At 44.5% G+C, this 25,169-nt stretch overlaps 1 protein-coding gene across 1 annotated transcript in view; it reads left to right on the top strand.

Annotated features, from left to right (window-relative positions):
* LOC142769297 (uncharacterized) overlaps positions 1 to 24,520 on the top strand; it is a 215,092-nt gene extending 190,572 nt beyond the window's left edge. Inside the window, exons 2-4 of the mRNA XM_075872427.1 lie at positions 19,062 to 19,468; positions 21,556 to 21,610; positions 22,650 to 24,520. Coding sequence (XP_075728542.1) covers positions 19,134 to 19,468; positions 21,556 to 21,610; positions 22,650 to 23,066 — 807 coding nt within the window. The 5' untranslated portion in view covers positions 19,062 to 19,133 and the 3' untranslated portion in view covers positions 23,067 to 24,520. The remainder of the gene's footprint in view (positions 1 to 19,061; positions 19,469 to 21,555; positions 21,611 to 22,649) is intronic.
* Positions 24,521 to 25,169: the final 649 nt, after the last annotated feature.

Raw genomic sequence — 25,169 nt, 5'->3', positions numbered from 1 at the left:
TAGCCTAGGGAGCCTACACGAACGGCCGTTGTTAGGGTGATGTCAGCCTTTGACCCACTACATGCCGCCAACGCACCGCCGCCCGCCAAAACACAATGTTGCCAGACAGCAACGCCGCGCTGTCGCCCCATCTTGGTGCCCGCACTGCGTCTACGCCCAGTTGCGTTTAGTTCTCAATAATACGGCGTCGAACGTTGCGGTAGCGTGTTAAACGCTGCCGGTGAAGCCTTAGAATGCCTGTATGCTGCGTACCGCTCTGCACTAACCACAACAGAAAGGGGGTGCGAATGTTCCGCTTCCCAGCGAGCCCTGGCCGACGACAACTATGGCTGGCTCAAGTGAAGCGAGACGGCTGGGAGCCCACCAGTGCGTCTAGTATTTGCTCTGTGAGTACTGCGTATTTCCTTAACTGTTTTTTCCTGCGGCACACGTATATGTGTTTCGCGGTGTTCGCGAATGAGTAGATAACCGAAGTTGTCGTTGCTGCGTCCACGCATTGCGAGTAGGAAGCCCACAAACGGGACGCGTCCGCGCGTTCGTACGGAGACGTGAAGTAAGGCAAGAATTCAGAAGCAAGAGCGTTTGTATAATTTTCTTGCTCATTTACACTTACATTTATATGCCCTTGCATTTTTCATTTGAATAAAAAGTTGCAGTTTTTTTCACTCACGCATGACTACTTTTTGCTACTTTTACTGGTCTTAATTTCAGCTAGGTTATGTCTGCCTTGTTTTTTCCAATATATTATTTTTCTTGTCCCCGTCCCTAATCTCCCAGTGTAGAGTAGCCAACCGGATATTTTTCTGGTTAACCTCCCTGCCTTCTCTGTTTTGTTGCTTCCTCCTCCTCCTCCTCCTCCTTAATTTTTGTTTCAACGTGAAAACCCAGGCGGAAGCCGTTTCATGTAAGCTAGAAGTGGTATTCCGTAAGAAAACTTTTTTTGTGTGTAGCATTCTCGCGCGGCACGCGCATTTGTAACACCTGTGTTGCGTTGCGCGCGCGCGCGCGCGCGTGTGTGTGTGTGTGTGTGTGTGTGTGTGTGTGTGTGTGTGTGTGTGTGTGTGTGTGTGTGTGTGTGTGTGTGTGTGTGTGTGTGTGTGTGTGTGTGTGTGTGCGTGTGCGTGTGTGTGTGTGTGTGTGCGTGTGTGTGCTGTCTTCTTTTAAAATTTGCATTAGAGTACCATTCATAGATACCCAATGAAAATTATTCCACACCATAGACACTGTTGACTATCCTGCAAACAACAACGAGTGCCACTATCATCATTAAGAGAAGGTCAGTGTTTGGAATAACAAAGGTGTGAACGGATGGGCTTCGACATGGGGGAAGCGGCTCCCCCTTTCCTCCACAAACGCCATAAATGTTATTCAGCAAATGCCGCTCTGTTACAATAATTCATAAAGAACAACGTGCCCTTCATTTCATTATTTTTCTGGTTATAGCCCATTGCTTTGAGTAGAAACAGCATCATCCTGCAAGACGCAACCGACGAACATCTATTTTACTCCACGCAGCAAGCATCCGGCGCAAATATGTACTCTTCCATAGTATTCCAATGACTCAATCAGTATACAAATACGAGGACAGAATCGAAACACTCACCGAGTGTTTCCTTCTCAGTGCTATTGGCATAAGTGGAAAACCAGACGACTTCGAAAACACTGGGTACCAAGCCGGCTTTCTTCAGATGCCCGGACAAAAAACGGTACTGCTCCGTCTTGCCCATGTCATGGTTCTTTGGTACGAATTTCAGTAAAATATGCATGTGACTGATTGATAAACTCACGCAGAGATATCGACTTAAAATTATATTGTGATAATTAATCAGCCCATTGATTTCAGTGCAAGAAGAAAAAATAGTGCTAGTTTATACTTTCGAAAAAAAAAACGTTGTTCTCGCCGGTTAAGCCACTCAGCTTGTGTCTGAAATGCGGCACATTATGACACCTCTGCTTTACTAATTAAGGGGGTGATATCTTGCAATAACGTCTTCGACAGCTCTAGGAACAAAATGCTCTGCAACTGGGTATCATGACTATTAGGCCGACGAGAAAGGGGAATGAATTCGCAAAAATAACATTTTAAGAGCTTCATGGCACGTTAAATAAGCATTCTATTCTATTCGTATTATTAAGCTCTCTATTTCTACAAATGTTTCCATTGTTCGCGAAGTTGTTTATGTAAGTCACCTTATTATACCGTCGTCATTCCTCTGCATAATTTGTTTCATCCAACTGAAACTTTTTACAATAAGGTTTCTTGTTACAAAAACGTTCTACAGTAATTTGCTAGCCTGTATCATTATTCATGGTAATTTTTTTTCAATCTTATTGTTTGTCACATTCACTGGTATGTCATTCTAAGCGAGCTGTCATCGCATAAAGCAACGGTTACAGGCCGCTGAAACACCTTTGCAGTGTATTCTCAGTGTTACGGGAAAGTGACACTGAAAATTTATTGCAACGGTGTTTCTTTTATACCTTGAGCCACATCAAAGATGTTTACTGTACATGGGATACAAAGCAGCCGCGCTCACCATGAATCGCTGCATGTCCTTGACGTTTCCTTTCATAATTATGGATTAAGATTATGTTTGCGTTCTTCCAAGACTCTGGTACCTTCCCCATGAAGAGAAATTTCGTATATAAGGTGACCAGTTTTCTCCACTTCTTCGTATATAGGTGACCAGTTTTCTCCGCTTCTTCGTATATGAGGTGACGAAATTTCTCCGCCATCTTTCAGGAGGTCTGTTGTTACCTCATCCTCGCCAGCGGCTTTGACTTCTTGCATTCCTTTTAAGGCTTTCCTTACTACCCTTTTTGTTGTTGGTAGGATGTCGAATTCCTCTGGACTTTTATTGTTTTTCACGATATCATCCAGGTTGTTTTGACTTCTGAACAGCTATGTTGCCTCTGTACTCAACCTCTTGCCTCAGTACTTTAATCTTTTGCCTCTACCTCTTATCTCAGTACATTCACCATGTGCCCTCTTATTCTTCTTCCTGTATCAGTACCGTGAGACTACTTCCATCAGGTATTTCCCTGTGATCAAGGTGTAGGCGAACGTCTGCCACTTTCGGTGTCTCATTAAGAAGTAGTTACAAGGCTACAGCGATGCCTTTTCGAGGGAAGCTATCATCATTATTCCCCTATGGTTTGTAATCGAGTGTAGTAGTCCGAAACTCACCCTCGATTACTTCTTCCACCGATGCATGCTCACCAGGGCTTTCCAGACTGGCACCGACTCGTGTGAAGCGTAGAATACCAGCAGGCATTCACCTGTCTGGGTCATTAACCTGGCCACGTTATTCAGAACTAAGCCTAAGTCTTGGGCCCAGTGCAGACAGTAGAAAGAGTAAACTCGATCAAAATGCCCGAATTCTTCAACAAAGTTGGTGACGTGGTCGCATATGTCGAGCATCCTGAAGTCCAGCTTTTCATTGGCCGAGTACCGCCGGGCATGCTGTATCATCTCCCCAGAATTGTCCCCGCCAACAATCCTTCGGCAAGGAAGGAGACGGGGCAGATTGACATCACTGGTGAAGTTACCTGCCCCGCAGTCCACGTCCAAGACCTGGTGCATTGCGCCGGCTTCGTAATAAACCTCTCTTGATACACGTTCAGCACGAGGATGTTGAAGTTTAGTTGCAGCGTGTTCGTCTTTGCGTACCGTCCAGCAGACAAGTTTTTTTATTTATTTATTTATTTATTTATTTTTTATTTATCAGATACTGCCGGCTGCCTTTTGGGAGCCATGGCAGGAGTGGGTACATCACATTGCATCGTTTCAGTCGACAGCCGAAATAAAGAAAAGAAAGAAAAACAGAACAAATGCACATATGTCTAATGATAACAACACATGCAGCCGAATGTGAACTCAAGACGCGAACATAAAAAACAAGTCCAACAGCATTTGCAATAATACACTGAGGTATGACACAGGAGCAATAACGCATACAGGATCGAGTGATTGAACACCCGAAAGACGCATATAACATTTCAGAACATGGGTGAAACGGCCAACGAACCAAATAAGCATGTGAACCGAAGAACAGCTTACGTCAACAGTATATAGAATACCGCGAAATAAATGGTTACCCGCAAACATTTCAAGCTGTAAAAGAGAAAGAATCACAAGAACTGCGCATAACATCACAGATAATCTTGCACGGCATTTGTGAACGCATGAACTGATGATAGGCCGACTATGTCACATGGAAGTTCGTTCCATTCCGCTATCGTTCGAGGAAAAAACGAAAATTGATACACCTTCGTCTTAACTCGTGGCCTTACAATCGTCTTACTGTGCTTCCATCTTGTTGGCCTTGCGCTGTTATACTGCATGTAATCAGTGAAGCCCATTCTAATGTTACCGTTTACAAAATTGTAAAGCATTTGCAGTCGATGCAGTTTCCTGCGCGATTCTAGCGTTGGAAGTTCGCTTAAATATCTAAGGTTAGTAATGGACACGTGCCTGCCGTAAGAGTTGAAGATGAATCTTAGCGCTTTTTTGAACGCGTTCAATGCAATCGATGTCACATTTGGTGTGCGGGTCCCAAACTACGTCCGCATATTCTAATAGCGGTCTAACTAAAGTCGTGTAGGCCACAAGCTTAGTTTTAGGAGTGCAATGCATCATGCGATTTCTTAGCATGTAAAGTTTTCTCAAAGCCTTGGAAACAATGAATTGCACATGACCACTCCAGCTTAGCGTAGAACTGATATGCAAACCCAAGTATTTAAATTGGTCTACTGAAGCTAATGGAACATTATTGATGCTATAGGTGCAAACCAGCGGCTCCTTCTTGCGTGTAACACTCATCTGAACACACTTGGAAACGTTTAGGCGCATCTGCCATTTTGAGCACCAGTTGCTAACAGCTGCTAAGAAGTTGTTTAGTATTTGTTGATCTTTCACTGACTGAATGTGCATGTATGCAACGCAGTCGTCTGCAAATAAACGGCAACATACTGGTGATGTAATCTGTAAATCATTAATATAGATTAAAAAGAGTAACGGGCCGATCACCGAACCCTGAGGAACGCCTGAAAGAACAGATGCGAATTCCGAGTCCGAATTGCCTATGTGAACAAACTGCCTACGCCGTGTAAGATACGAGTCGAGCCACTGTACTATCCGAGGATTGTCAAAAAGGCATCGGATCTTTAACATTAAATGTCGCTGTGACACACGGTCGAAGGCTTTTTCAAAATCAAGAAAAACCATGTCAATCTGTCCGCCCTTGTCAAGCATTACCATTAGATCATTTACAGTGTGAATAACTTGCGTTGTAGTGGACAAACCGCGCCGAAAACCATGCTGACTACTTAAAAAATAATTGTTGTCCTCTAAGAAAGAACAGATATGCTTAAATATGAAATGTTCCAAAACCTTGCTACAAGTGCACAGTAGCGAAACTGGTCTGTAGTTGATTACTTTAAGTTTGTCACCAGTCCTATAAATAGGCACCACTTTTCCAGTTTTCCATTCTAAAGGTATTTCCGCTGTCCGTATACTTTCTTTAAAGATTATGTTCAGATACTTCGCGCACCATTCGGCGTATCTGCGCAGGAACATACTTGGTATGCCATCCGGGCCGATAGATTTTTTAGTGTCTAATTCGAGTAGCGCCGAAAAAATGCCGCTCTCGTTGATTTCTATGTCCGGGATAGCATAACTAGTTTTCGGATATGACGAGGGCTGAACGGGGGCGCGAGAAAACACAGACGAAAAGTAGTCATTAAATGTATTGGCTATACAGTTACTGTCATCGGTGATAGTGTCATCAAGTTTCATTTTGCTAATAGCCTCATTCTTATTCGTTAGGTGCAACCAGAACTTTCTTGGGTCATTTGCCAAAAAATGGTGCATTTTGACGTTGAAGAAATGGAACTTGGATAGCTTTATCTTTGTGCGCAATTCATCTCGGAGTAACTGTAGGGACACCGCCCCTCTGTTCCCAGCCGAGTGATGTAATCGCTTGATACGGCGTTTCAACTGTAATATTTCGCGAGTGACCCAGGGATTCTGCCGACTACGCTTTTTTTGTCTAGTAGGGACATAATTGCTAATGCATTTATTAACAACAGCCTTGAAATGAATCCACAAATCTTGGACAGTAGAATTTCCAGTAGCATAAATATGCTGAAAAATATCAAAATCTTCTTCCAGAAGGTCTAGTACACTCTCTTTTTAGCACAGTTAAAATCAGGGAATTTTTTATTGACGTTTTCGCCCTTTATCCTCGAGTCTCGCATACGACCAGCAAAAAGGACGATGTCGTGATCGGATAGCCCAGGCAAATACGACATGTCATAGCCTACAGCACTAATATTTTCCGAAACGAAAAAAAGATCAAGAACTGTGCTAGAAGTAGCTGATACACGCGTAGGCTGATCCACAAGCTGCTTCAGACGAAACGAGAAAGCAATATCAAGCATCAACTCGGAATGATGACATGATGAAGGAACACACAGTAGGTCTCAGTTAATTTTTGGAAGGTTGAGATCACCGCACAAGATAACATTAGCATTGCTTTTACAGTGCTCATACATGAAATCATGCAGTTTTTCTAGAATTGAAAGATCTGCATCCGGCGGTCTGTAAATTGCACCAACGAAAACACCGTATTGGCACAGGCGAACACGAATCCATAACGTTGATTGATATGTGGGGTTTAACGTCCCAAAACCACTATATGATTATGAGAGACGCCGTAGTGGAGGGCTCCGGAAATTTAGACCACCTGGGGTTCTTTAACGTGCACCCAAATCTGAGCACACGGGCCTACAACATTTCCGCCTCCATCGGAAATGCAGCCGCCGCAGCCGGGATTCGAACCCGCGCCCTGCGGGTCAGCAGCCGAGTACCTTAGCCACTAGACCACCGCGGCGGGGCACGAATCCATAACGTTTCTACGTTGGTATTGTGAGATATCACTGTGTACTCAATGTTTTTCTTCAGCACAATTGCGACGCCACCGCCCCTTGCCCCCCGGTCGTGGCGAATAATCTCACGCGACCTTGGCACGATGTCCTCATCAGAAACGTTATCGTGAAGCCACGTCTCAGTTATTACCGTCATGTCTGGGTTATACGCTAGAAGAAGGCCCTCCAAATCAGCAGATTTAGGTAAAATGCTTCTTGCATTAATATTCATAGTGGAAAACGTTTTCTGGGTGGCGCATGGTGGCAGTGCCGTTGTGTCGTTTTTTTGAGATGCCCGATCATTACGCAGGGAAGAATCGTGTCATTTCGAGTGTAATGGAACCATCATGTCGCTTCCTTCATCCCATCTGAACAGTTTTGTGTTGATTTTTACTTTATCAAACAAAAGAGCAACCTTTCACCTCTCTCTCTATTTTCCTTCGTAACTTCCCATAGTTTTTTCCGGATTGCCTGAATACGAGGGGAAAAATCCTCGCAAATACTATAGTTGGTACCTTTAAGTTTCCTGCAATTTATCAGTATTCTCGGCTTGTCTCTCCCGTCCACTAACTTAAAAATTACCGGACGGTCCTTGCTCGGATTCGGCTTCCCTAGTCGGTGGATACGTTCAATTTTAACGTCATGAACACTCAAGGTATCACAAAGTATTTTTTGAGCAACTTCTTCCAACGACTCGTGTTATTCTCCTCGAGGCTCCGTAATACCATATATAATAAGGTTGTTCCTTCTACTTCTATTCTCTAAATCATCTACCTTCAAAATTAGTTGAGCAACCGTCTTCTGCAGGTCGTCAACTCTAGATGTGTAATCGCACACAGTGGACGAAAGGCCGTCCAGTTTCGTTTCAATTGATGTCAGCTTTTGCGTTGTTTCGTTCAACCTCAGGCTACTAGTACTGATGGTCGCTTTAATTTCCTTCATATCCTTCAATAACGACCTCAGCATTTCTTCCGTGTTAGAACCCGGGTTTTCCTCTACATCACCACAACAGGTCAACAAGTCAACGAAACAATGATATACGGCAAGCATATTTGAAAGCAGTGACCGTGGGCACGGTAGAAGCAAAAGACACACGTTGTTGCTTTTGTAGCAGGAAACTGAACGGTTGTCTCTCACCTGTACAAAGAACAAAAAGGGGTTTGATGAATGTGCGTCCATCGTGCCTCCACCGTGCCCACTGGCCCAGTCAGCTACGGCGACCGTTCTTATACCAGATGTACACGATGACGTCGACGAGAGTTGCGCCAGTAGTCTTCCGAATGGTGCAGTACAGATGCGCATGTCCAGGTTAGCTGCGTTATCCCTCTGTGTATCGATGTGCCAGTCGAAGATACGTTCCGTCGCATCCGGCCCAGTGCGGTTGACACGTGCGTCGCCTGACGAGGGGATCAAAGTGATGGCAAGCGCGGTCTGTACAAAGAACAAAAAGGGGTTTGATGAATGTGCGTCCATCGTGCCTCCACCGTGCCCACTCATTAACCGCTTCCAGCTTGCGTTCATGCATTGTATGGTGCGTTCGTGTGATTGTGTGTACGAACCGGCGCGGAAGAGTCCTTGACCGCCATAGCAGGCACTGCCAAACCAGACAAGTGTGCCGGGCTTCCAGCGTAACTTGATTCTAAACTTACATATGGGCAATTGGCACGTTGTCGGCAGGGCTAGTATAACTTTAATTATTTGCTCTCGCACTGAGCAAGTCACACTGTAATTTGGTGTTTTGCCCAATTGCTCGTCAATTCATAATTGTGTTGCTCTCATGGTATTGCAATTATAAAAGATAATAATGAGGAAATTGTTGACCATCTTGAAAAATCTCTATCTAACTTTCTATTGCGGCTACAAGTTTATATAAAAAGTTAAGAATTCATTCATCTAAATCCTCGCATACAGTCTACCGCAATTGGTGGAGTGTCTGCCGGATACTGTGGCTATATTATCAATTGTTAATTGCTATTGATATATCGGCGTATACTCATAACTCTACGAAATAAACAATACCATGGCGGGCCTGACTGAGTAACGCTAAGGAGCCTAATTTGTGTCCCTTTAGATTATTAGGAGGGACAACTTTCCCCCTTCCTCCCTCCGTCATGTGCGCCTGCCTATTATCCCGGAAACAGAAAAGTTGTTGGCATCAACACTGACCTCCATGAGCAGCTCCTCTGTTGCCAGTCTCTCTGGCAACTATCAGTCGTCGATGTCAATGCCGCCTGAAGTCAGCACAAAATGGGATATCGCAAAAGTTATCTAAATATATTCGGTGAGATGTCCAAAAGTTATCCAACAAAAGATATCCAAAAGGTATCCAGTGAGATATTGCAAAAGTATATGTGCGGGCTAAGCCTGGCGTGCACACAAGTTGAAATGCACTAAGCTCTCACTGCTTCTCTACCCAAGTGATTGAACGTACCAAGTTCAATGGGGACGTACTTTTTGTTACAGATAACTGAGAATGGCAACACAGTTAGCTGTAAGTCCACTTGAACTTAGTTCGGCAGTCTAACTCAATACGCATTCCTGGACACTGCCTTATTACACCATATATGTCCGATTTTCTACATCGCCAACTTATCTTGTTTATCAAAGTCACAAAAAAAACACGTAGGAGCTCGACTCATTGCTAACAAAACGGCGATGCCGGTGGTGGAGGCTGGTTGACATCCATGCTTGCTGCCTAGGGAGGAAGTCATAGGTTAACAAAGGACTTACTCGCTTTCACCGACGTTCGAGATGTGTACTTCTATACCCGCTCAGAAGCATATTGTCGCCCAAGTAGCGCATTGCACGTTGCGTCAACATTGTCCTACATTTAGTTTTCTCCTTCCCATGAGTATGACATGTGTCACGCAGGCGGTCATGTGCTTGCCGTCCTGGCGTGTCAGTCACGCGTAAATATATATACATGCGCAACGTTTCATCGTATACAGGCGGTTTTGCCAGCAGCCTGCCTCAACATTGCGCGTTCACCGGAAACGTGCCCTTCAAAACTTCCTGTTTACCTTGTTTTTGCGTGGCCCTTGTTTGGTGGCCTCGGCGGCTTGTGTTTCGATATTTGATGCAGATATAATTACCCTTAGGAAGCGCTCGCAACTCGGGCAAAGCTGTGTCGTGCCTGGCTGCAGTATGCAATCCTGTACTAATTTTATATGCTAGTCAAAACGTTCTGTTTTCTGACTAATGGAGATAAACAGGGCGCTTGAATTGCAGAGATCACGTGAGAAAATATGATTCACGCGAAGAACGCGAAGGCTTGTTCTGCACCCACTTCATTAGTGTAAAGTTCAGCGCGAACTAATGACACAGGCGATGTTCAGACCTTATAGATTAGTCGAAGGCCCCTAAACACAGGGAACAAATCGGACGCCGCCGGCTCCCATCCGTGGCAGATAAGTGCGCCGACGCCTGAAGTGGGTAGCAAAACTTGCAAGTAACACTGAAAATTCATCGCAAACGTGTTGCTGGGCCACATGAGAGTTGTGTACTGTTCGAAGCAACATGGGACACCAAGCATCCGCGCTCATCATGAGTCGCTGCACAGAGTACGTACGACGTGGTTTGCGCATTTTGTTGCCATTGCATTTAGTTTTTTGAAAGCGATTTTCGAAACGTTCGCCTCTCGCTGCCGCGAACGTCGGCCGCATTCTAGCTTTCAGCGTGAAAATGAACTGTAGGTTTAGGCAGGTTCAACTCGAAAGCTTTATTCTTGAATAGTTTACTCGTAATCAGTAGACCATGACAGTTTGCAGGAGTCTGCTGCACTTGACGTCGTCACATAGCATATTTTATAATTTTTCAGTCACTAAACGATTCGAATCCCGAGCAATTCCGATCGGCGCTAATCTCTATAAAAAGTGCCTGGTTTGACACAGGCGCATAAATAAGCCTTTGATCCTGCGGTTGTGTGAATAGACAAAAACACAGACTCGTTCGTGGTTTGACAGGAGACGGGCTTTCAGCTCTAGTCAGAAAACTGAATTGTACGACTTCTCTATAAAAATTGGGCAACTCTTCTCCCGCGTGTCGACGAAGAGAAAGGACACATCTGCCTTTTTCCTGTCCGCGTCTTCAAAGCGCGCCCACATCGTCGACGTGTGATCACTGTGGCAGTGAGAAAACCATCGCCCACGCCCATTGTGACTGTCCTTATTATAGCTCCCAAAAGACATCAGCTTTCGGCAACGTCAGCACAGCTCGACGTCCGACCGCTTTCAGAGCAGTCCATTTTGGAGTGCTGGAACGTTCGACGGTCCAGCCAGAAAGCGACGAAGGCGCTGCTGAAGTTTTCGCGGTGAACCGGACTCGCGAAATGGCTGTAACAATCCAGTGCTTGAGTGTGTTCGCGTTTTCTTTTTTCTTCTCTTTAACCATCCCTTTCCCTCTTATTTCCCTACTTTTTCTTTTTTTTTCTTTTCATGTGCATTTCTCTTTCTCCAGTGCAGGGTAGCGAACCAGATATTTTCTTCTGGTACACTTCCCTGCCTTTCACTCAACCTTACTCTTTCTCTATCTCTGTACAACGTTCTTAGGTTGTTTCTAGCTCAGCAAACTGTCATTTGCGATAGGGCTCGCCTTTCCGATGGCGTAGATAGAAACTTGAAGAACACTCTTTACGCCTCTTTCAAATGTCACATATGTCATGCCCACTTGATACAAAACCTGCGAAACCTAGGAATTGCGTTGATATTGATATATTAGTACCCTGAGAGCCTGCGCGAAATATACGCTGTTGTTTATATTCATTTTTTTCCAAGCAATCTTATTTATATAATCAAAAAAATTAACACGAGTGCTCACATCATTATCGCCCACGTTGGGAATCAATACTTTCTAACTGATCTCACCATGAAAATTCGCTTGTTGTGGATTCACTTTGTGAACTCCTATAGACTACAATTCTTTAATTGCAATGTGCATCAGCAAGTAACAATTCACATCCTAAATATCATTTTGTTAATTAACCAATTAAATATTGGGATCTTTCGCGCATCTACGTCATTAATTTGGAGTAATGTAGAAGTCAAGTAACACGTACATACTACCTCGGACAAGAAAACTTTAATAATTTAGACTTTTCTGAAAAAAACATTCTCGTCGTATATATTGCATTTGTAGTCAATGCGCTTCCAAGGAATACTCTTCGCACATCACTAATCAGTGCTCGTTTAACTTCAGTCAACTAGCGGTTACGCATGCGAGCAGCTAACGTACTCACCCTTTGAAGAGCACTGACAAGGATCTCAAAGTAACATTCGAAGCTTTCCTCCGCTTACAAACTGTTGCCGTCGTTTCAGAGCTGTTGATCGCCCCTTTATGTGAGGGTGCTCACAGTGTGAAAACGTAGCGTGAAGTGTTCCGAGCTGAGGCCTCTTTTGCCAAACGGCTTGCTTGATCCGCGAAACGTGAACTGTGCGAGGCGGCCGGGGCCAAAACAAACGCTTTGCCTGACGGAGACTTTCTGCAGTTTTTTTTCGCGCGTCGGCAAAGCTGTGCCAGCAGAGTCGTCTCCGTCCGGCTGGTCTTTACGCAACCCAACCAGCGGTGTGAAACATGTGGTTATCTCCAGTCGTTGACCTCCTCGGCTTCCCCCCCTAAGCCGTTACGGGTAAATTTTGACGAAGCAAAACAGTACGTTTGTGGAAGACGACATGGATTCACTTTGAAGGCGTGGACATCGACGAGACGGTGCGCACACAGCGCAAGTTTTGACTTGTTTGTTCTAAAACAAAAGGGGGGGGGGGGGACGATCACATGCACACGCCGAAGCACGTGACCCAAGGCCTGCTCCTTCCAATCACTGGGCACTCAAACACTTTCTCCCGTAGATATTGATAAGGAAGCTATACTAACGCAGCCTTCTGAGAACTCTCGAGTCGATTTAGCTTTCATCATTAATATAGCCGAATCGTTATGGTTGATGAGTTTCACGGTGCCCTGATCGAAGTGTGGGGTGCGCGAGCATCTTTAGCTATGAGTTTCGAAATGACACTCGTTCTTCGTCGCCATATCAACGTCAAGAAGAATCAACTGACCCAAATGAGCGCGCTGATAGGCTTCATGCTTGTACATAATTGGTTGCTGATAATTACAAATAAAAAATCTGCCAACTTGCTATGAAAAAGTGCCAGCCACATCGTAAAGAGATTACCACGGAGTGATTGATCGATGTCTGCGCCAGCGAAATATCGACGATAGCTTTCAACATGGTTTCATCACGGGCAGCTGCATCGTGTTGACATTCCTGCTTTGAAATACGTGTCGTGCTTTCTACGGTATATTACGCACTTCGCGCAGAGCAAGGACGCCGCATGTCGTCATTTAGCAACTCCGGGGTCGCTGGTAATTTTTTCTTTGCGAAAGACGTAAGCGAACAGTCACCGCTAGCCTCGTCGATGTTTTGCCAGTTGTACAAGTCTCCGCCAGTTCGAGTCATCTCATGCTCCTGTTACCTCTTTATCGAATTAGAACCAGTATTTTACGGGGCGCAAGTACAGAACAAATTCGCTTTTCTAATACCTTATATTACATCTGTTAACACGATTTTTGCGAGACATGATGCCCGCATCACGGTTTTTTTTTTTTTTTGTGGAGGGGGGGGGGGGGTGCGAGTTTTAAGCACAGGCATGACTCTGCGATAAAGAAAAATCACAGCATATCCACGGAGTGAACGGTGAAGAGGGGGGCGAAGCGTCCAACAGCCCGTCCTTGCTTCCGTCCATCCATGCGTCCATCTATGCGTCCATCAATGCGTCCATCCATGCGTCCTTCCATCTGTCCATGCGTCTGTCCGTGAGTCCATCCATCCATCCATCTGTCTGTCTGTCTGTCTGTCTGTCTGTCTGTCTGTCTGTCTGTCTGTCTGTCTGTCTGTCTGTCTGTCTGTCTGTCTGTTCGGGCGTCTATCCGTCCGTACGTCCGCACGTCTATCAAGCCCGTCCGTCCGTCCGTGCGTCCATCTAAAGAACACTCCGAGTACCGCCATCTCCCATCTCGCATCCACTGCGGCAAATACCAGCTTTAAAGCGGGTGTGTGCCACCGGTGGTTACGTACTACTACATACATACAAGGGATGGACAGACCCACACCTTAAGGAGCTTCGCCCCTAAAGAAATCATAGCCGCACACTGTGGACATATCTGGCTCCGACAGGAGTCAATAATGCAGGAATTTTTTTGAGTAGGGGAGAAGGGGCATGCTTCTGGGAAGACGTGAAAATCGCTCTTCAATCGACACATTCCATTCGACCCCTACGCCGCCTCTGGATCTGCCTGTGTACTCCTAACTAAGGAGGATATTTTTACTATCTTTTTAATGAAAGAACTCTGAAGTACAAGCTCTAGCAAAGTTGCCTCACCGGCTAAAGTGAGTTGACGAACACACAACCTTTATTTCGAAAACAATAAATGAGGGATTGTTCCTGGCTATGTAGCCAGAAAATTTTTTCAGAGTGAAGTTCAAGCATACGTTACGTATGGTGCATGTGTGTGCATGTAAATATACACAAGCCGCCCTAAATGTATCGTTTTGCTCTGTGAATAAAAACGGTTGGTTGCTTATAAAATGGAAAATTGCTGATCTCAATGAAAGTAAGATGAATGATTGACATGAATATTGATTACTTGCTGTCCCATAAAATTTGTCAATATCTCGAAGTTTCCTCAAGGAACCGGTATCACAAGGCACGAAAACTTGGCAGCACATGCTTAAGCCCACCATCGATTAACTCGTAAACATGAAATCGATTGCCTTAACATTATTAAGTAGCATATCCACGTAAAATTTTTTCATATTAGACTTGTGGAAATTTGGAAGAAAACCCCCCTTTCTATTCTCTAAACGCCAATGTTGCTGAATGTTGACGTTTTCTCCAACCTCTACCAATATGAACGCCGCCATCTTGTGGCCACTTTTGCCCTGTGCATGGCTTCACTCTTGGCACACACCAACGTTTTGCGTGTGCACCTGCTGCCTCACAAAGTCATTTGCCTGGGAAGTTATATTTTCGTTGAGCAATTAAAAAATACTTTATGTGGTGTAAATGTTAGTTTATTTCCTTTGAGATTATGACCTAAAATTTGAGATTATGACCTAGTAGAGCGTGCTGTGTGCAGCCACGTGCTAATGAGAATGAAAAGGAGTGCAAAACGATGAGCATTATTTTTTACCGTGTAGCCCCTTCAAGTTACCGAGGAAAATATTTCTTACTGTGGCTTTTAATTGAATAAGATTGGATGTAATTATTTCTAACATTCTCTCATTAAGAGACTTCTCATTAGCTCAGTGTCACTGAGATATCTGTTCTGCTGTAGAAATATTTCTAATCGAATCAACGCAGTTTTGATCGAAATTCTCCAACTAATTAAAATTTAATTATTTCTCACAATTTTATAAATAAATATACCATTAATATGTGATTCTTTTCATCTAATTAGTTTCTTGACCAATCCCCTAGAGTGGGTGTGAGCCATACATTTAGGCCATCATCATCAAGTGTGACTGTTGACGGGTGAAGAAGAAAAAGAAGAGCTACTGCCACGAGTTTCAAGAAACTACTCACGATGAAGACGCGTGTCATCCTCTATGGAGTCGCGATTGGTATCGTGCTGTGGGCTGTAACTCTTGCGACGTTCATCTTGCTCTTCGACAACTCCAACATCCTAATACAGCGACTCCGAGGTAGGACGCGGCCTGGTTAATGGCCAGGTGCCCGAAATACGTCCGCATGCCGCAAGCTCGCCATCCAGCGCCTCCAAGGGCGCAGCAGCGTTCTGTTCAGCTGCTGTGCTTAAAACATTGCTCGTGTTGCGGCTCGCGTCTGAACCAACAACGGTTGCTCTCAAGTCACAGGACTCTGCGAGTATGAGCAACATCTCTCATCGCTTGAGCGATGCGGCTGCAGCTGATATGGACAGCATGCAGTTGGCTCTTTGCGCTAGGGATTGTGCCGCCATGGCGCGAAGTGTTGGAGAAGACACCGTTTCTTATCATTTGACGATCAAGCCATCAAAGCCGCAATGTATCTTCGAATGGCAGTGTGCGTCCCATGACGGCCACTATTCGCGAGGCGATGCTGATGTCGAACAGTATACGAATTTCAGCGCTGATGCAACGAGAGTTACAAGACTGCCAGGGTTCAGACCTTCCAGTTTTGTTGCACGAATGCGTGTCATTCCATAGTGTTTTGACAAGTGATTGCCTACTTCCATGACTGCGTTGCTCACTATTTCTGTAGTGAGCTAACACTTCGCAGCAACATAAGGGAGAACTTGACAACACGCTCTATTAGCTTTAAAAATAATGAAGCTGATGTGGTTCGTATGCTCATGTCGAGAATCGCTGGTGAGCGGACAAGCATGTGATCGATAGTTCGTGCCATACTCAGAGGCGCCTCACAAGGACGCTCTCAATCTTATTTGTTGCTAGATAACATAGTTTCTTTTTATTCCTTGCGTGTCAGAGCATAATAAATGTGTATTGTTCAGTTAAGGCGTGAATTCTTTGCCGGAGCTCAAGACACAGCAGACTTGTGCGTAGGCTTAGCTTGCAAAAACATGCGCACACAAATATCTGATATTCATTCATAAATAACTGTTACGTTGCCCAAGGAGACATGTGGCACTTAGTCTCATGGTGGTTTTCTCTTACGCCTTTCTAATGCGTGCGTAGATCCACAGACTCCCTCCCACTTCGCGACCACGAGCACCGTATCACGAGCGCACTTTTGAATTCACGCTGTTCGTGCGTAAGCTCATCATCATGATGGGATTTAATTCGTTTCAAGTCTGTCGAATCCAAGCCAATCCGCAGCTGCAGCTTGGTGCGTGCGCGCGCGGTGTGAGCCGCGTGTTGCGCTCTGAGCTTTTTGTGGTCAGTTTCTATGTTGGGCAGTTGCTTGTGAAGTGTGAATACTTTAAAAGCAAGAAAGGATGCCGCTAAGCTCACACATTGTATCTGCTAGTAGAAGTCTTCTTACTGCGCTCAGTGTCAACGAAGAAGGGCTGTAAGTGCTCAAGGGCTCTAACCTACACCCTCCTTTTATCTCCCTGGGCTCAGGATACAAATGTGAGCTTTCACAGCATACAGTCTCAAGTGTATGGGCTCTGAAGTGTCGCGCCTTTGTGGATAGCTTAGCCGCTTGATTGTTTTTACTCAAAATGTGGACTTAGGCATGCTTATCATGCTGTGTTGTTGCAAAGAGCACCGCAAACTGTTGCTGCTATTGTCGCCTAAGAAAACTGGCGCTAAAGTAATGCAGGGGACAAATGAAATGCAGTGCTCTGATGAGTTCGACCATTACGAGTCGGGGCAGTGTTAACTCTCGCATTTTCTCGCATTTTGCGTTAAATGGTGTAGGCCCGTGTACTGTGCGATGTTGGTCAAAATGTTGGAACACCAGATGGTCTAAATTTCTGGAGCCCTCCACTACAGCGTCCCGCATAACCATATCGGGGCTATGGGACGTGAAATGTACGCCCCCTAGCGCGCGACCTCTAGGTTCGTTCTTTGGTCATCGTTTCTAAATGCGGAGCATTTTATAGTCACACCTAGTCGCAAATCCGGCATTGGCGGTGTCGTCAACACCCCCCACAGCGCATGCTCGCGTCTCGTGCCAACTGTCACTCTCCCTTCTCCTCACTAAGCTGACGCAGGCAGTGTCTGCTTGTAAAAATTGACTGTTCGCGCTGCACAACCATTCAATGGCCACCCAGTATCTGTAGGCACTGGATCACGCCTTCGGTATTCAGTCAAGGGCATCCTTACTTGGCTTTCCCTTGACTTGACGCTTTGCTTGACTCGAGTAGATGCGTTGGAAGCAACAGTACCTTCAACCAGTAGTGGGCACAACCCAATGTCAGCATCTCACCACGTGTTGAAGGCAACACTTCTCCTTCATTCAATAAATAAGAATAATAAAGACGAAAGAACAATTGAGGATACTCAAACCATACCCAATTACGCATCATTCACGTGATACCCCCACCGCTCTGCAATGCATTTACTCAAGTTTCCCCCATGGGAAGATGCAGGCAGCCTTTTCTTCTAGGCTATTTCATTTTGTTCGTTAGCTGCAGCACAAAAACCCATGCGTCATGATATAAAAAACGCATGAAACGCAGCTAGCGGTTGTAGATGTAGAAATGAAAAACGGTAGGAAAGCAAGAAGGCTGTCTCACTAAATGATTTTTGCTCTTCTTCTTTTGCAATCTTTCGTAATTGTGAATGTTTATATAGGCTATATATATATATATATATATATATATATATATATATATATATATATATATATATATATATATATATATATATATATATATATATATATATATATATATATATATATATATATATATGTATAGTTTTGCAAAGGCCTGCAGTTTCTCTGCTTGTGCGTATGAAGCCATTCTTGCCTCTGATGGCAGGCACTGAAGAGCATGTATTGGTCATTGTTCAGTTTGGGCTTATTGTAGAATCCCACAAATATGGTCGTAAACTATCACTTGCAGTGAGATTCTTCATAAAGCTGATGATTGGATTCCCGACCAGGTTTCGGCACAAGTGAATTTCAAGACTGCCAATCTTCTTTGATTTATGTTTATGCTGAAGAAGGTCAGGCAGTCAAAGTCATGCTGTGTCCATCACAACTATGCATCTCGTGATTATGTTTGGGGTTTGACATGTAAAACTGCAAAAAAATTTTTTACTGTAATTAAAACCTAACAGCATTCAACTTGCCACGATTAGTTGTTATCATGACTTTCACTGCTGCAGAAAAATGCTCGGCAGATTTGAAGACTTCATCACCACATGTGTTTGTTTTATGCGTGCTCTGTTTTCATACATATGAAGCTTTTATTTTAGCATAAGCAACATGTTTTCCCATTTTATGTGTGCTTTACCAACTTAACCTGGCTCAGCATGATAAAGAAATTTCTGTAGTAAAGTAGAAAGCTGGCCAAATGTAGTTGATGCATAAATTTAAATTGGCGGGGAAAACTCGTAAAAGAAACCTGGGTAGCAAGGCCGCATGACAAATCCCGTGTTCTTTCTACTCAAGTGTCTTCTATTATTTCCAGTGCTGATTCAAAAGTAAAGATGCTTTTCTATCTTGCCGCAGGTTTTGCAATAAGCCCAACTTTAATCAGCACTTCACCTCCATGCCCCTCTGTTCTACTGCAGTTTCTTAAACATGATTGCCACAGACATCATCCGCGACCTGCGTGAAGACCCTGACAAGGTTTGCGGACACGAGGACCACGTTGTGCTCAAGCTTGAAAAACCGTGGCTACCGTCAGTGTCCTCCTCGTCTTCATCTTCGACACCGACACTCCCGCAGGGTCTGTCTTGCAACGACAAAGGCCACCTCATCACCACTATCGCCGACGCGTTCGTCGAGAACCGCGGCTTCCTCAGCAACCACTGTGGTTGCTGCGCTGTTCGGCTGGGCTTCGTTCGACGAGTGCCGGCCGTTGGGCGCAGCAGCGTGACTTGTACTGTACAAAGTCAGGACGCTCGTGATCGTCCGTAACCGCGACTTTGTCCGCACCCTGATCGATCTGTTCCGTTCTGTGGAAACACTCGTCCTGCATCATGACCTGCGACTACAGATGCCAGAAGATGGCTGGGGTGACATTGGCGGGGCTCTTTGCAGCTGCGGCTCATCGGCAGCGCGCCACAGTTGAAGTCGCACAACTTGTTTCGCCAGCTATCTGTTGCCTGCTCGGCGATTGATCCTACGTGAGTTTGCACATTGTCGATTTTCAAAAGGCACCTTCATTGCGATGCATCTGGAGCTTTTCAATTGCATCGAAAGGGGTAAACTGGACAAGCGTAGCATTAACATTATCATGGGGTTTCAGGTAGCACAAGTAAGTTCGCACATCTGCAAGAGTGTGTATAAGGGTATAAGGGTACATCTTCTTTAGGTTCTAGTTGTAATGCATTGACCTGCAAGTGTGTAAAACTTAAAGGCACTTGTTATATTTCAGGAAAAAAAAAAGAAAGCAGGCAGTATATTCTGTTGTGCAAGTTTCAATAATTGTAATTTGCATCTAATTAAGTATATCATTATTCCGCTGTCAGTCATGTTCCAGTCTTGCATAAGAAGAATGAAAGTTAAGTTACGTGTGCATATGCAATTCATTTATAGTTGCAGAACATAATACATCTGACCTTGTTCTCGAAACACAGCATATCGAATGACAAGTAGATTATTATTGAGCATTACGAAGCAATATTCAACATTACAAAGTGGTCCATTGTGCTTGTCCTGCCCACCTTGTTAACGTGTGTCCTCTTTAACGTTTTGTGTCCCAGTAACTGTTGCATGGTATTTTAATCACGCAAAACCAACTAGCCCAATACCTCACTTTGCCAAAATTACACGTTTTAGTGACTTTACCAATATGTGCAGCTGTGGTAATTATGGCACGTTGAGGTCAAGGAAAGACATCAACTATGCAAGACGTCCTGTTCATCCTACGCATAATGCACCTTTCTATTTTCTGACCAATATTACAAATAACTGCGAAAAGGCACATGGCGTCCACATGTGTACACTACACCCTAAAAGAATATAAGAAAATAAAGGCGAATGCATTAGTGATCCATAAATCAGTCCCTGTGACAGCGATGAGGGTGGTCTGCATGCTGTGTGCCAGGAGTGTAGCCTTGGCTGGGGATTGGGGGGCTTAATCATCTCAAGTGTCATGATTATTGTAATTATCATTTCTGTGTATTTTCTTATTCACTCCTCCCTTTGGTCTGTGACTTGCATGACTACTTCTATAACGGTGGTGGCACTTGGAAGACTGAGACATCTCTGCTAAAGAAGGGAGCTGTTCGTGAAGCTTGCCCATCTTTTTTTTTGTTTTTTTTCTGCAGCTGTGTCAGCTACAGACATCTTCACACGAGATTCTGAGCCCAGCCAATCCGCTGGTGAGCACGCTACTGGTGGCACGCCCCTCTCTTCTCGCTTCGTGGAGCCTCACACTTGGGGCAGACGTGGAGTGGCTCGACGGCACAACTGGTGTCGTCTGGGACATAACGCCAGGGCACATGGTCCAAGTCAACATGTTCTTCCACAGCTTGCGGTGCATTTAGGTGACATTTGCCATGATTTCCTTTGTTAAGGTTTCATTGCGTTATTTATATGCTTCAACATCAACCTCACAGTAGTGTAACACTGTTTCCATTTGGACTTGTTTGTTCACCTGTTTGATAGTAGTAATAGTAGTAATAGACTTTTATTCAGCCACAATATACAGGCTGAGCATTTCGACCGCCTGTGCGACCAGTCGACGCTGTTCTTCTTCCCCTTCGGCCCCGATCCAGTCGAGCCAGGAGGTGATGGAAAGGGATGGGGAGGGTAATAGCTGGATTGCTGAGCAGTTGGGCAGTAAAACAGGCAGTGTGACAGGTCGGCCTATGGGGAGGGGCAATTGGGACAGCAGGGGTTAGACCTATATTTTTTAAGTAAAAGGCAGAGGGGCTTATCAGGCAATTCATTTAGATGTGCCGTAGAGTTCAAGCGTCAAGCGCAGTGAGTGATGGATGAGGGGAAGGGTAAAGACGCTTGTCGAGCCAGAGCTAGAGATATACCTCCTTGATAGTGTGACGCAGGGAGTTCTGCCCATTGTTATTTGCGGAGCTCACTGTCTTCCGAAGGTGTGGGCCAGGGAATGAACGATATTTACATCATTTATGCTAGGTTACAACTTCAAGAAAAAATGTCAGCTTCGTTCACAGCCATTACAGTACCTCCACAGCATGATTGCAGCTTCTTACAGTGCTTACTGATTTTGATGATGTCAAGCGCTCCTTGAGTGTTTCAGATTCTTGAATTTGCCATACAAAAACACGTTAGTAGCGATGGTTGTAAGTAAAAAGCTTGACCGTGCTGGTAAATTACATCACAAATTGTGACATTGCTGCTCAGCCAAACAATGCTTTTGGTAGTGACAATAAACCTTTGGCTCTTAATATGCATAGTAGTTAAATTAACCAAGACAATGTACTGATGGTTCAAGCAGAAACCAGCTATCACAACTGTCTTTCACTGGTGAAGCGCAGTCACACTGCGGTTGTATGGGCAGAGCTTACATTTTTCTTTAAGTTGTAACTGACTGTAAAAAGCACAGTGTGATGCCAGCATGCAGTGCTCTTTGCACTTCTCTGTCTGTGCAATATTTGTTGTACTTTGAGCCAAAAAAGCTCTCTGCAATGCTGTCATTAGTTGTGCACAAGGACAATGCTTAGAAGTAGCTCTTGTGGGGAGAGTTAGTGATATGTGATTGTAAAATTAGGTATGCAAATTAGATGGTAAATGCAAAAAAAATTACATGCACTGGTCCTGTCTTCTTGGTTTTTTCGGCTTGTGATAATTTCCAAATCTCACTTTAGGGTCACTACTGCTCTGAATTGCAGATATATAGTGCCTAGGAACCGATGCTTGACTTATGTGACAATGGCTCTGTTAAAGCACTTATGACACTTTTTTTTAGAAGATGAAGGCTTCACTTAGTACATTTATTAAACATTGTATTTCTGGCATGATGTTTGAAACGTGAGAAAAGGACATAGAGACAGAGGAGCGCCATCTATATCTTTTCTGTCCTTTCTTAGTGTGTCAAGCATTGCACCTAGAATAACATGTTTACCAAATAAAGCTGGAACTAGTTCAACTTAGTATGTTTCTTATTCGCAGGTTACCACAACTCACAGTCAGACTATCGCTGCATTCGGGGTCTTTGACCAGCTCGCTGGCGTCTCACTGATGTTTATTGCACAAGGCATGCTGTGCTCGTTACAAGGGCTTGTCAAGGACACACTCAAACATCTCCCACTGGAGCACCTGTCACTCAAGTTCGTCAAAGATGTCAGTCTTCCCGCTGTTGCCAAGCACTGGCCAAGCCTGGAGACCCTGTCACTGCCCAAATGCTCAGTCATCGACGATGACGCCGACAACCTTATCCTCGGATCGTCCGCAAGACTGGTCAATCTGCGACTGGGAGGGGACATCGCGATTCGCACATTCGAGGCGCTGCTTGGAGCGAGAAGGTGGGTCATTTCGCTCCGCCTCGATGGGGACCTTTTTGTGACATCATTTGTCATCCGCAGTTAACTTGGCTCGCTGCCATGGCTTGAACACCTGGGGCTCTGCACTAAGCACCCACTGCTGGTGCTCATCCTTACTGGAAATGATCTGCGCTTCCTGGGCAAGGTCCTGCCTGCACTCCGATACGTGACCATCAACAGCTGCGACGTCTGGATTTTTTTTTCAGAACTATATGCCACACGTGACGCTTGACTGGACCAGTGCACGACATGCGTCCCCGAGTTCCAACGCATCGACGAGACTCAGAGGGAATTCTGGCAGAAGGTGGCAACGCCAATCAAGCGAGGAAGATGAATGGTGGCATCCAGTTGACATCCTTGACTGTATATGATGCGAAGCAGTAATCATGGGTGTCCTGATAATGCACGTATCTTCCTGGTTATCATGTGCTCCAGCTCTGGACATTTTGTTTTAGATATGTCTGATTGGTCAATACAACTGATCATGTGCTGGTCGGAAGACGTTGGCTGGAGTGTCTAGGTCTGTACGGACTGCAGAACTTCGGTCCCTTTTGGGAACTTTGACTGACCTCTGCACGGTTGCACCTTGTGGGAGAATCGGCACCTGGTATGAAGCAGTTAGTCCTTGTCCTGAATAGCAGGGTTGAGTGTTCCTTATGTTTTATGACCATTGACAGTATTTTAATGTAGCTCCTGTGAGGTGCTGACCATGGTAGACGCAGAACTGGTAGCAGCAGTTTAAAATTGTTTGTAATTGTTTGTAAAATTAACCTTGTTTACGTGATTTTTATTACGTGATTTTTAAACCTTGTTTAAAATTGGGATGCACATTGCTTCGAAACTGCATTATGATGTTGCCACCTGGAAGCAATGGAAGTTCTGATCGTGTGTGTCAAACAAGGCTTTCGCAGAGTTTTGCCTTGCTTGAACAGTCACATAAAGTCGTTTTTCTAAGTCTGTGCCCTTGTTTTTTGACTGCTCCAAGTAGAGCATAGCAGCATCGTATGTCACTGCAACGATAGTTGTAGATTTATATATTGAAAGCAGGAGAGACCACCTGTGTGTAACCAGTTGCATCGCAACGGATGTTGTCTCAAAAAATGATGTTGGCTCTGATGTGCGTGTTCAAATTTAAATAACGCTTACATGACCCGTACTGAACACTGTAATGAATGTAGATGCGTTACTTAGCCCTGAACTTTCCTGTTTCAATCCATGAGTACTGGGTCAACGTGTTGCGTTATTTTGAACATTGGCGAGATTTGTGCATTCAGTAGCGATCATTTGTTTTATATTTTAGTCAAATATTTTAGTTCTTCAGATGCTGAGTTTTGTGCCTCCACTTTAATAACCATTTAGCACTTTCATGCCTTCTTCCCTAAAAGAAGCCCTTGTGGTCGCAAAGGTTTTGCTATGGATATGCACTCTCGACTCATAGTTTCAGGCCAAAAGTATATTGTGCATCTACAAACGCTTTAATAAAGTTATTCCATCCATCCATCTATGACCCTTGTAAGCTTTCTCTCGAATCCATTGAAATCAAATCTAAGTGCATCAAGCTTTTGTGATTGATTCTTGCTGGATAGCCAAATTATGGATGAATGAATTCTCAGGGGTAACTGTACTAGAATTGAATGCCTCCACATTCGTCAGTCACCGTCAAAGCTCATCGAAGAACCCTTCATTTCAGAGCAATCATAAAACGAGATATACCAGTTTACTTGGTATTGGAGGTGCCTAAACTGCCCCAGGCAACCGTTTTTCAGAAGTTTTCTTGATTACTTCCTCTTAATATAATCCAAAAATCTTTCAGGCCTTTGGTGACAGAAGTTGTGAAAAACACACAATGACGGCCATGTTACAAACATGGCGCCTTTGCACCAGTCGGTTGCTTGTTCAAACAATACAGCTGCAGCACCACCCAAAGGTTGGATATTATTGCTGCAGTGCGTGGATACTATTCAGTAAGTTTTCTTCTACCAAGTTATTTTGAAAGTATTCACATTGTAACATTAGACAAATCGAAGGAAGAACCCATCAGAGAAAGTCCCAAATTATGAAATGTGTGGTACACCATTTGGTGAGCCCTGATTAGCTCACAGGATTACTGCAGATTCATCTATTTAAAATTGTGTGCCTAGTTTAGGAT

The sequence above is a fragment of the Rhipicephalus microplus genome, chromosome 8 (assembly GCF_043290135.1).
Source record: "Rhipicephalus microplus isolate Deutch F79 chromosome 8, USDA_Rmic, whole genome shotgun sequence".
NCBI classification, from domain to species: Eukaryota; Metazoa; Arthropoda; class Arachnida; order Ixodida; family Ixodidae; genus Rhipicephalus; species Rhipicephalus microplus.
The sequence above is the reverse complement of the archived record's forward strand: the minus strand, read 5'-3'. Positions and strand labels throughout refer to the sequence as shown.